At 38.6% G+C, this 12,125-nt stretch overlaps 2 protein-coding genes across 13 annotated transcripts in view; one reads left to right on the top strand and one right to left on the bottom strand.

Moving 5' to 3' along the window:
* Positions 1-12,125, bottom strand: part of IBTK (inhibitor of Bruton tyrosine kinase) — a 98,704-nt gene that overhangs the window by 12,977 nt on the left and 73,602 nt on the right. For 6 of the 7 annotated variants that reach the window (XR_010836156.1, XM_059083740.2, XM_059083744.2 and 3 more), the window contains one exon: positions 6,753-6,917. The exons of the other annotated variant lie outside the window; for it this stretch is intronic. Coding sequence is in view for 5 of the 6 variants with exons in the window: in XM_059083740.2 (XP_058939723.1) it covers positions 6,753-6,917 (165 nt within the window). In the remaining variant the exon portion in view is untranslated. The remainder of the gene's footprint in view (positions 1-6,752; positions 6,918-12,125) is intronic. 7 annotated transcript variants of the gene reach the window in all.
* LOC131768113 (COP9 signalosome complex subunit 8-like) overlaps positions 1-12,125 on the top strand; it is a 312,045-nt gene that overhangs the window by 292,810 nt on the left and 7,110 nt on the right. The window lies entirely within an intron of this gene.

Genomic DNA, 12,125 nt, shown 5'->3' with positions numbered 1-12,125 from the left:
AGGGCAAAAGAAAAAAGAATAAACAGGGACAAAAGAATAGGGACGGGACCTACGCCAGTGGGAGGGAGCCGTGAAGGAGGAAAGACTCCCACACACTAGAGGCCCCTTCGCAGACGGAGACTGCGGGCGCCGGATGGGGAAGTTCCGGAACCGCGGAGGACAGCTCAGCCACAGGGGTGCGGAGGGCAAAGCGGAGAGATTCCCGCAGAGGATCGGTGCCGACTGACACTCACCAGCCTGAGAGGCTTGTCTGCTCGCCCGCCGGGGCGGGCGGGGCCGGGAGCTGAGGCTCGGGCTTCAGTCGGATCCCAGGGAAAGGTCTGGAGTTGGCAGAGTGAAGACAGCTTGAAGGGGGCTAGTGCGCCACGGCTGGCCGGGAGGGAGTTCGGGAGAAGTCTGGAGCTGCCGAAGAGGCAAGAGACCTTTTCCTCCCTCTTTGCTGCCTGGGCGCGAGGAGAGGGGATTAAGTGCGCCGCTTAAAGGAGCCCCAGAAGCGGGCGCGGAGCTGCCGAAGAGACGAGACTTTTTCTTGCCTCTTTGCTTCCTCGGGTGTGAGGTGAGGGGATTAAGAGCACCGCGTAGAGGAACTCCAGAAACAGGCGCGAGCCGCGGCTGTCGGCACGGACAGTAGAGACGGGTGTCGGACGCTAAGGTTGCTGCTGCCACCACCAAGAGGCCTGTGTGCGAGCACAGGTCACTCTCCACACCGGCCCAAGAACAGTGCTGGACACCCTATCCCCAACAAAGAGCAAGACAGGTCTACAGCCCCATCCATTAGCAGAGAGGCTGCCTAAAATCATAATAAGGTTACCAACATCCCCAAACACACCACCAGACGAGGACCTGCCCACCAGAAAGACAAGATCCAGCCTCATCCACCAGAACAGAGGCACTAGTCCCCCCAACCAGGGAACCTACTCAACCCACTGAACCAACCTTAGCCACTGGGGACAGCCACCAAAAACAGAGGGAACTACGAACCTGCAGCCTGCAAAAAGGAGATCCCAAACACAGTAAGATAAGCGAAATGAGAAGACAGAAAAACACACAACAGATGACAGAGCAAGATAAAAACACATCAGACCTAACAGATGAAGAGGTAATAGCCAATCTACCTGAAAGAGAATTTAGAATAATGATGGTGAAGATGATGCAAAATCTTGGAAATAGAATAGACAATTTGCAAGAAACAGTTAACAGGGAACTAGAAGAAATAAAGAGGAAGCAAGAAACGATGAGCAACACAATAAATGAAATTAAAAATACTCTAGATGGGATCAATAGCAGAATAACTGAGGCAGAAGGACGGATAAGTGACCTGGAAGATAAAATAGTGGAAATAACTACTGCAGAGCAGAAGAAAGAAAAAAGAATGAAAAGAACTGAGGACAGTCTCAGAGACCTCTGGGACAACATTAGAAGAAGAAGAGAAAAAGAAAGGGACTGAGAAAATATTTGAAGAGATTATAGTTGAAAACTTCCCTAATATAGGAAAGGAAATAGTCAATCAAGTCCAGGAAGCACAGAGAGTTCCATACAGGATAAACCCAAAGAGAAACACGCCAAGACACATAATAATCAAACTGTCAAAAATTAAATACAAAGAAAACATATTAAAAGCAGCAAGGGAAAAACAACAAATAACACACAAGGGAATCCCCATAAGATTAACATCTGATCTTTCAGCAGAAACTCTACAAGCCAGAAGGGAGTGGCAGGACATATTTAAAGTGATGAAGGAAAAAAACCTACAACCAAGATTACTCTACCCAGCAAGGATCTCATTCAGATTTGATGGAGAAATTAAAACCTTTACAGACAAGCAAAAGCTGAGAGAGTTCAGCACCACCAAACCAGCTCTACAACAAATCCTAAAGGAACTTCTCTAGGCAAGAAACACAAGAGAAGGAAAAGACCTACAAGAACAACCTGAAACAATTAAGTAAATGGTAATAGGAACATACATATCGATAATTACCTTAAATGTAAATGGATTAAATGCTCCCACCAAAAGACACAGACTGGCTGAATGGATACAAAAACAAGACCCATATATATGCTGTCTACAAGAGACCCTCTTCAGACCTAGGGACACATACAGACTGAAAGTAAGGGGATGGAAAAAGATATTCCATGCAAATGGAAATCAGAAGAAAGCTGGAGTAGCAATTCTCATATCAGACAAAATAGACTTTAAAATAAAGACTATTACAAGAGACAAAGAAGGACACTACATAATGATCAAGGGATCGATCCATGAAGAAGATATAACAATTGTAAATATTTATGCACCCAACATAGGAGCACCTCAATACATAAGGCAAATACTAACAGCCTTAAAAGGGGAAATCGACAGTAACACAATTATAATGGGGGACTTTAACACCCCACTTTCACCAATGGACAGATCATCCAAAATGAAAATAAATAAGGAAACACAAGCTTTAAATGATACATTACACAAGATGGACTTAATTGATATTTATAGGACATTCCATCCAAAAACAACAGAATACACATTTTTCTCAAGTGCTCATGGAACATTCTCCAGGATTGATCATATATTGGGTCACAAATCTAGCCTTGGCAAATTTAAGAAAATTGAAATCGTATCAAGTATCTTTTCCGACCACAACGCTATGAGACTAGATATCAATTATAGGAAAAGATCTGTAAAAAATACAAACACATGGAGGCTAAACAATACACTACTTAATAACGAAGTGATCACTGAAGAAATCAAAGAGGAAATCAAAAAATACTTAGAAACAAATGACAATGGAGACACAACGACCCAAAACCTATGGGATACAGCAAAAGCAGTTCTAAGAGGCAAGTTTATAGCAATACAATCATACCTTAAGAAACAGGAAACATCTCGAATAAACAACCTAACTTTGCACTTAAAGCAATTAGAGAAAGAAGAACAAAAAAACCCCAAATTTAGCAGAAGGAAAGAAATCATAAAGATCAGATCAGAAATAAATGAAAAAGAAGTGAAGGAAACAATAGCAAAGATCAATAAAACTAAAAGCTGGTTCTTTGAGAAGATAAATAAAATTGATAAACCATTAGCCAGACTCATCAAGAATAAAAGGGAGAAGACTCAAATCAATAGAATTAGAAATGAAAAAGGAGATGTAACAACTGACACTGCAGAAATACAAAAGATTATTAGAGATTACTACAAGCATCTGTATGCCAATAAAATGGACAACCTGGAAGAAATGGACAAATTCTTAGAAATGCACAACCTGCCGAGACTGAACCAGGAAGAAATAGAAAATTTGAAAAGACCAATCACAAGCACTGAAATTGAAACTGTGATTAAAAATCTTCCAGCAAACAAAAGCCCAGGACCAGATGGCTTCACAGGCGAATCCTATCAAACATTTAGAGAAGAGCTAACACCTATCCTTCTCAAACTCTTCCAAAAGATAGCAGAGGGAGGAACACTCCCAAACTCATTCTATGAGGCCAACATCACCCTGATACCAAAACCAGACAAAGACGTCACAAAGAAAGAAAACTACAGGCCAATATCACTGATGAACATAGATGCAAAAATCCTCAACAAAATATTAGCAAACAGAATCCAACAGCACATTAAAAGGATCATACACCATGATCAAGTGGGGTTTATCCCAGGAATGCAAGGATTCTTCAATATACGCAAATCAATCAACGTGATACACCATATCAACAAACTGAAGGAGAAAAACCATATGATCATCTCAATAGATGCAGAGAAAGCTTTTGACAAAATTCAACACTCATTTATGATAAAAACCTTGCAGAAAGTAGGCATACAGGGAACTTTCCTCAACATAATAAAGGCCATATATGACAAACCCACAGCCAGCATTGTTCTCAATGGTGAAAAACTGAAACCATTTCCACTAAGATCAGGAACAAGACAAGGTTGCCCACTCTCACCACTCTTATTCAACATAGTTTTGGAAGTTCTAGCCACAGCAATCAGAGAAGAAAAAGAAATAAAAGGAATCCAAATAGGAAAAGAAGAAGTAAAGCTGTCACTGTTTGCAGATGACATGATACTATACATAGAGAATCCTAAGGATGCTACCAGAAAACTACTAGAGCTAATCAATGAATTTGGTAAAGTTGCAGGATACAAAATTAATGCACAGAAATCTCTGGCATTCTTATACACTAATGATGAAAAATCTGAGAGTGAAATTAAGAAAACACTCCCATTTACCATTGCAACAAAAAGAATAAAATATCTAGGAATAAACCTACCTAAGGAGACAAAAGACTTGTATGCAGAAAACTATAAGACACTGATGAAAGAAATTAAAGATGATACAAATAGGTGGAGAAATATACCATGTTCTTGGATTGGAAGAATCCACATTGTGAAAATGACTATACTACCCAAAGCAATCTACCGATTCAATGCAATCCCTATAAAATTACCACTGGCATTTTTTACAGAACTAGAACAAAAAATTTCACAATTTGTATGGAAACACAAAAGACCCCGAATAGCCAAAGCAATCTTGAGAACGAGAAATGGAGCTGGAGGAATTAGGCTCCCTGACTTCAGACTCTACTACAAGGCTACAGTAATCAAGACAATATGGTACTGGCACAAAAACAGAAATATAGATCAATGGAACAGGATAGAGAGCCCAGAGATAAACCCACACACATATGGTCACCTTATCTTTGATAAAGGAGGGAAGGATATACAGTGGAGAAAAGACAGCCTCTTCAATAAGTGGTGCTGGGAAAACTGGACAGCTACATGTAAAAGTATGAAATTAGAACAATCCCTAACACCACACCCAAAAATAAACTCAAAATGGGTTAAAGACCTAAATGTAAGACCAGACACTATCAAACTCTTAGAGGAAAACATAGGCAGAACACTATACGACATAAATCACAGCAAGATCCTTTTTGACCCATCTCCTAGAGAAATGGAAATAAAACAAAAATAAACAAATGGGACCTAATGAAACTTAAAAGCTTTTGCACAGCAAAGGATACCACAAACAAGACCAAAAGACAACCCTCAGAATGGGAGAAAATATTTGCAAATGAAGCAACTGACAAAGGATTAATTTCCAAAATTTATAAGCAACTCATGCAGCTCAATAACAAAAATACAAACAACCCAATCCAAAAATGGGCAGAAGAACTAAATAGACATTTCTCCAAAGAAGACATAGAGATTGCTAACAAACACATGAAAGAATGCTCAACCTCATTAATCATTAGAGAAATGCAAATCAAAACTACAATGAGATATCATCTCACACCGGTCAGATTGGCCATCATCAAAAACTCTAGAAACAATAAATGCTGGAGAGGGTGTGGAGAAAAGGGAACCCTCTTGCACTGCTGGTGGGAATGTAAATTGATACAGCCGCTATGGAGAACAGTATGGAGGTTCCTTAAAAAACTACAAATAGAACTACCATACGACCCAGCAATCCCACTACTGGGCATATACCCTGAGAAAACCATAATTCAGAAAGACTCATGTACCAAAATGTTCATTGCAGCTCTATTTACAATAGCCAGGACATGGAAGCAACCTAAGTGTCCATCAACAGATGAATGGATAAAGAAGATGTGGCACATATATACAATGGAATATTACTCAGCCATAAAAGGAAATGAAACTGAGTTATTTATAATGAGGTGGATGGACCTGGAGTCTGTCATACAGAGTGAAGTAAGTCAGAAGGAGAAAAACAAATACCATATGCTAACACATATATATGGACTCTAAGGGAAAAAAATGTCATGAAGAGATTAGTGGTAGGACGGGAATAAAACACAGACTTACTTGAGCATGGACTTGAGGATATGGGGAGGGGGAAGGGTGGGCTGTGATGAAGTGAGAGAGTGGAAGGGACATATATACACTATCAAATGTAAATTAGATAGCTAGTGGGAAGCTGCTGCATAGCACAGGGAGATCACCTCTGTGCTTTGTGACCACCTAGAGGGGTGGGATAGGGAGGGTGGGAGAGAGGGTGATGCAAGAGGGAAGAGATATGGGAACATATGTATATGTATAACTGATTCAGTTTGTTGTAAAGGAAAAACTAACACACTATTGTAAAACAATTATACTCCAATAAAGATGTTAAAATAAATAAATAAATAAAGCACCCAGAAATATGTGGCTATTGCCCAATAAAAAAAAAAAATAGCTAGAGAAAAAGCTGGAAATACCCAAGTCGCTCAACAGATGCAAATAAACAGGTGGGTTCATAGCCAAACAAACAAAGAAATAAACTACTCAGCAGTACAATGGGGTGAACTACACGTAACAACTTGGATGGCTCTCAAATGTGTGCTCAGGAAAAGACTGTTATAAAAGCACAAGTGCGAAACGATTCTATAGATATAAAATGAGATAGAATAGCAGAGCTGGTCTGTAATAACAGAAACAGGTTAGTAGCTGCAAGGAGACAGGACGGAGAAGGAAGGACTACAGAGGGACATGAAGAAACTTCTGAGAACGATGGATCTATGCACTGACTTGAATAGATGGTGATGATGGGTGGATGAGAGATGTGTATGCCAAACTTCAAACTGGATACTTTATACAATTTACTGCAAGCCAATTATACCAAAATATCTTAAAAAAAATAAACACGTTAATTTTGAATGTAAAAGAATGTATAAAAATCGACCTCATAAATCTTTCAAGATTATTTCAAGATATAGAACCACCATAGCACATTTTAAGGTAGGAAAATGATTATTACCTTACAACTTTTGCAGCCTGGGAACTTTCAATTCCTTTAAAACAAACTTTTTTGACATGATCTCCTGAGCTTTGGCCTCCTGAGCTTTGGCCAGTAATAGATTTTTTTTCTTCTAGTAAGAAATCCCGGAATGACTTGGATGAAACTGAATGTAGAGAAGATGCCCTATAAAAAAACAACAGAGATCATGTAAAAACACTCACTTTTGCTGGAAGTGACAAGGGGATAATGGAGATAATATATATACTAAAAACTTTACAATGATATAATTACAGTTTTCAATGTGATGTTGGATTCCTGCCGTCAGTTGTAGACTAATTAAAACTGTGTGATAGGGCTTGCCTGGTGGCGCAGTGGTTGAGAGTCCGCCTACTGACGCAGGGGACACGGGTTCGTGCCCTGTTCTGGGAAGACCCTACGTGCCGCGGAGCAGCTGGGCCCGTGAGCCATGGCCGCTGAGCCTGCACGTCCGGAGCCTGTGCTCCGCAACGGGAAAGGCCACAACAGTGAGAGGCCCACGTACCGCAAAAAGAAAAAAAAACAAAGAACTGTGTGATAAGAAAAAAACAATCAATGGAGACCAATATTGGTGATAACCCAGATGGTGAAGTAAAAACAGCTATTGTAACTATGCCTCAGGTAACAACAAAAAATATGGTCAGAATAAATTAATAAGAATATCTGTATAGACCTATACCTCTTTTAAAAATTGAATTAATCCCGCCAGCTTTTTATTGTAGAAATTAACAAAGTGATTCTATAATTTATATGGGAATACAAAAACCTAGATTAGCCAAAGTCATCGTAAAAAAGAGATACAAAACTGGAAGAAGATAAAATAAGGTACAGTAATCAAGACAGTGTGGTATTAAGGATTAACTGATCAACGGAACAGATTAGAGAACCCAGTAATAGACCCTCATGTAGACAGTCATTTTACTTTCAATAACAGAACTGCCAAAGCAACCCAGGGGGAAGAATGTTTTCTATAATAAACAAATGGTTTACCTTGACCTTTATTTCACACCATACCCCCAAATTATTTCAAGATGAATTATAGAACTAACATAAAAGCTAAATATCCTGGAAGAAAACAGAAGACTATCTTCATAACTTGGTGGTAAGCAAAGGTTTCTTAGGACATAAACAGCAATAACCATCAAATCAAGAAATGATAAATCAGACTTAACCAAATTAAAAAACTGCTGTTCATCAGAAGATATCATTAAGAAAACAGAGAGGGGCTTCTCTGGTGGCGCAGTGGTTGAGAGTCCGCCTGCCAATGCAGGGGACACGGGTTCGTGCCCGGGAAGATCCCACATGCCACGGAGCGGCTGGGCCCGTGAGCCGTGGCCGCCAAGCCTGCGCTCTGCAACGGGAGAGGCCACAGCAGCGAGAGGCCCTTGTACCGCAAAAATATATATATATATATATATATATATTTGTAAAACATACATCTGGCAAGGAACTTCTATCCAGACTCTAAAAAGAAATCCTAAGGACTTCCCTGGTGGTGCAGTGGTTAAGAATCCACCTGCCAATGCAGGGGACACAGGTTCAAGCCCTGGTCTGGGCAGATCCCACGTGCCTTGAAGCAACTAAGCCCGTGCGCCACAACTACTGAGCCTGCACTATGGAGCCCATGAGCCACAACTCTGAGCCTGCTCGCCACAACACTGAAGCCTGTGTGCACTAGAGCCTGAATGCCGCAACTAGTGAGCCCACATACCACAATTACTGAAGCCTGCGTGCTCTAGGGAAGGTGTGCTGCAACTACTGAAGCCCATGCACTGCAACGAAGAGTAGGCCCTGCTTGCCATAACTAGAGAAAGACCACCGCAGCAATGAAGACCGAACACAGCCAAAAAAACAAAAACAAAAACAAAATCCTAGAACTAAAACGTAAAAAAACACAAATATAAAAGACAAGGCAATTTCAAAAGGCATGCAGAAAGGATCTGAATAGACACTTCACAGAGGAAGAGATGTTAATTGGTCAATAAGTACGTGAAAAAGTGTGCTCATTACTCATCAGGGAAACACAAAACCACAAGGAGAAACCACTACATGCCCACGCAAACAGGTAAAATTAATTGACAATACCAAATGTTGGCAAAGATGTGAAACAACCAACAGTCTCATAGATTTTGCTGGGAGGATAAAATGATACAAATGCTGTGGAAATTATCTGGAAGTTTTTTTAAAAAAGTAAACATGCCCTTTCTGTAAAATCCAGCAATTCTACTGTCTATTGTTTACCCAAGAGAAACAAGAATGGTCAGAGCAGCTTTATTCTTAAGAGCCAAAAACTGGAAAGAGTCCAGGTGTCCATCAACAGGAATAAACACAAATTATGGTATATTCATACCTTGGAATACTGAGTAATAAAAAGGAATAAACTATTGGTATACACAATCCAAATAAATCTGAAAAACATGCTGAGTGAAAGAAGCCAGACACAAAAGTATATTATGTTTCATTCTAATTACATAAACTTCTAGAACAAGCAAAACTCAACTATAGTCAAAAAAGAAAAACCGCAACAATGGTTGACACTGGGGTGAGAGAGGGGCAAAGATAAAAAGAGAACTTTTTGAAGAAAATTTTCTGGGATAATGGTAATGCTCAGCAATTTACTAAAAAGGTAATAAACAATGACCAAGTGGGCTTTATTTAATGCAAGGTTGTTCTAACACTCAAAAACAATTTAATATAATTCATCACATTAATAGGATAAAGGAGAAAAATCCTATGGAAAAGTTCTATGATCCAGTCAATGGATGCATCAAAAAAATTAAATACTTAGGGATACAATTAACAAAACATGGATGGACATTGATACATATACTTAAAACTATAAAAGACTGCTGAGAGATTTTAAAGAGAATCTAAAGGATACCATGTTCATTCTTAGGGGACTCAATGACCCAATACCGATAACCTATCAATACTCTTCAGTTCATCTACAGATTCAAAGCAACACCCAAGAAATCCCAGTAGGCTTTTTTTTTTTTTTTTGACAAGCCAAATCTAAGATTTATTTAAACATGGTCAAAACTAAAAATAGAAAAAATAATTTTGAAAAAAAGAACAAAATCAGAAAAATTATACTAACTGATTTCAACACTTATAAAAGCTATCATCAAAAGCACACACATACAGGTCAAATGGAACTGAGTAGAGTCCAGAATTAGACCCACACACACATCATGGTCAACTGACTTCCAGCAAAAGTGCCAAGTAATAAAATGGAGCAAGAACAATCTTTTCAACAAATTGTGCTGGAACAACTAGATATCTGTATGAGAAAAAAAAGAATAAACGAAAACCTTGATCTCTACCATACCCACATATAAAAAGAAAATCACAAACCCAATCACAAAAGCTAAACTTAGGAAACATCTAGATGAAAACAAAAAATTTCTGTAAATAATAAAAAATAAAAAATTTCTTGGAATAGTCAGACATAAAAAGCCCTAACTTTCAATGAAAACAAACAAAAAAATGGAAGTAATGGGTTTTACCAAAATTAACAACTTCTGCTCCTCCCAAGACAATGTTATTAAGAAATGAAAAACCAAAGTACAGACTGGGAGATCATATCCACAAAACATATCCAAAAAAATCCTTATTTTCAGAATACAGACTCTCAGAATTCTAGATTAACAAAATAGCCCAATAAAAGGCAAAAGATCTGAAAAGACATTTCAGAGATATGAAAATAGCCAATAAGCCCCTGAGAAATACAAAATAAACCACACCTACCAGACGACCTAAAATTAAAAAGATTAACTATATGAAGTGTTGGAAAGGATGTGGAATAACGGGAGCTCTTACATGCTACTAGCAGGAATATGTCCAACGGCATGACCATTTTGGAAAACTGTGTGGTACTTTTCCTAGGAAGTCAAACATTCACGTAACATACGAACCAGCAATTCCAATCCTAAGCATTTACTCAAGAGAAGTAATAACATAAGACTTGTACACAAACAACAACTTTTTTCATAAAAATACACTCAGTATTTCTCAACAGTAAGAAAGGAAGAAATTGTTGATGTGTGTATGCAACAACGCGAATGAAGCTCCAACCCTTTATGTTGGATGGAGGGAGCCAGACGCAAAAGAGCGCACGCGCACTGCACTCACCTGCCGTTTGTGAGAAGTTCCAGAACAGGCAAAAACTAAGCTACAGCGACAGAAATTCATCAATGGTAGCTGGGGGCGTGGGCAGAGGGTGGGGGTTGGTTGAGAAAAGGTAGTGGGATGGTGGAAATATGTTTCTTAATTGGAGCGGCGATTACACAGGTGATACATCTGTCAAAACTCCCACTATACACTTGAAAATAGTGCCTTTTACTGTATGTAAATTATACCCTGGTAAAGTTACTTCAAAAAAACAGAATACACAATGAAATCTACTGCACTCCTTCTGAATGACTAAAACAATTTTTTATGGAAAGGAAGTGGAAAAAGGTCAACTCACATACCACTAGTGAGAGTGTTGCGGTATCTACTAGAAATGAATATATGCATATCCTACAAGCTGGTAATTTTATTCCTAGTTATATATACGCAACAGAAATGCAAATATGTTCAACAAAGACGTGAACCAGAATTTCTACAGCAGCACTAACCCTAACAACAGTGAAACAACAAAGTTACTAAAATGCCAAGAAGAACTGAATGAGTAAAATAAATTGTGGTATATTTACACAATAGAATATTAGTACTCATCAAAATATGAATGAATTTCATAAATATGTTGAGCAAAAGAAACTAGAAACAATAACGATTGTGTGTGTGTGTGTGTGTGTGTGAAAAAGGGAGAGATGACTCTATGGAAGTAGAAGTCAGGACAGTGGACTGGGGGAGGGGACCTCTGAGATGCTGGCAGTGTTACTTCCTGATTTGAGTGCTGGTTGCACAAGACGTGTTCAGTCTGTGAAAATACAACAACCTATATACACTTAGGATAACTGCACTCCTAAGTGTATATACATTATGTTTCAATAAAAAGTAATTTAAAATTTAAATCTAATTTTACATGTAGAACATAGAGGAAATAAAAATTAAGTTGATCTAAATAATCAAAAATACACAAAACTAATCACACTCAGTATAGGTGTAGTACTTTGAGAATTAGTTGAGTGGAATGAACTTTAGAATAGCTACCAAAAAATAGTATACAAATTAAAAATCACCTTTACAGATTAATTTAGCTTTCAAAGATTTCATGCTCAGATTGCTATGGCATTAGAATCTTTTTATTCAACAATCAATGTTTTACTGCAATGAAAAAAGTAAAAGGGATTTGCAGGGTAGTAGAGTCAGGGTCAGGCACACAGGCTCTGTGGCTAACTGTTGGAGGTT

This window comes from Kogia breviceps, chromosome 13 (genome assembly GCF_026419965.1).
Source record: "Kogia breviceps isolate mKogBre1 chromosome 13, mKogBre1 haplotype 1, whole genome shotgun sequence".
NCBI classification, from domain to species: domain Eukaryota; kingdom Metazoa; phylum Chordata; class Mammalia; order Artiodactyla; family Physeteridae; genus Kogia; species Kogia breviceps.
Note: the sequence above shows the minus strand (reverse complement) of the source record. Positions and strands in the feature narration are given on the sequence as shown.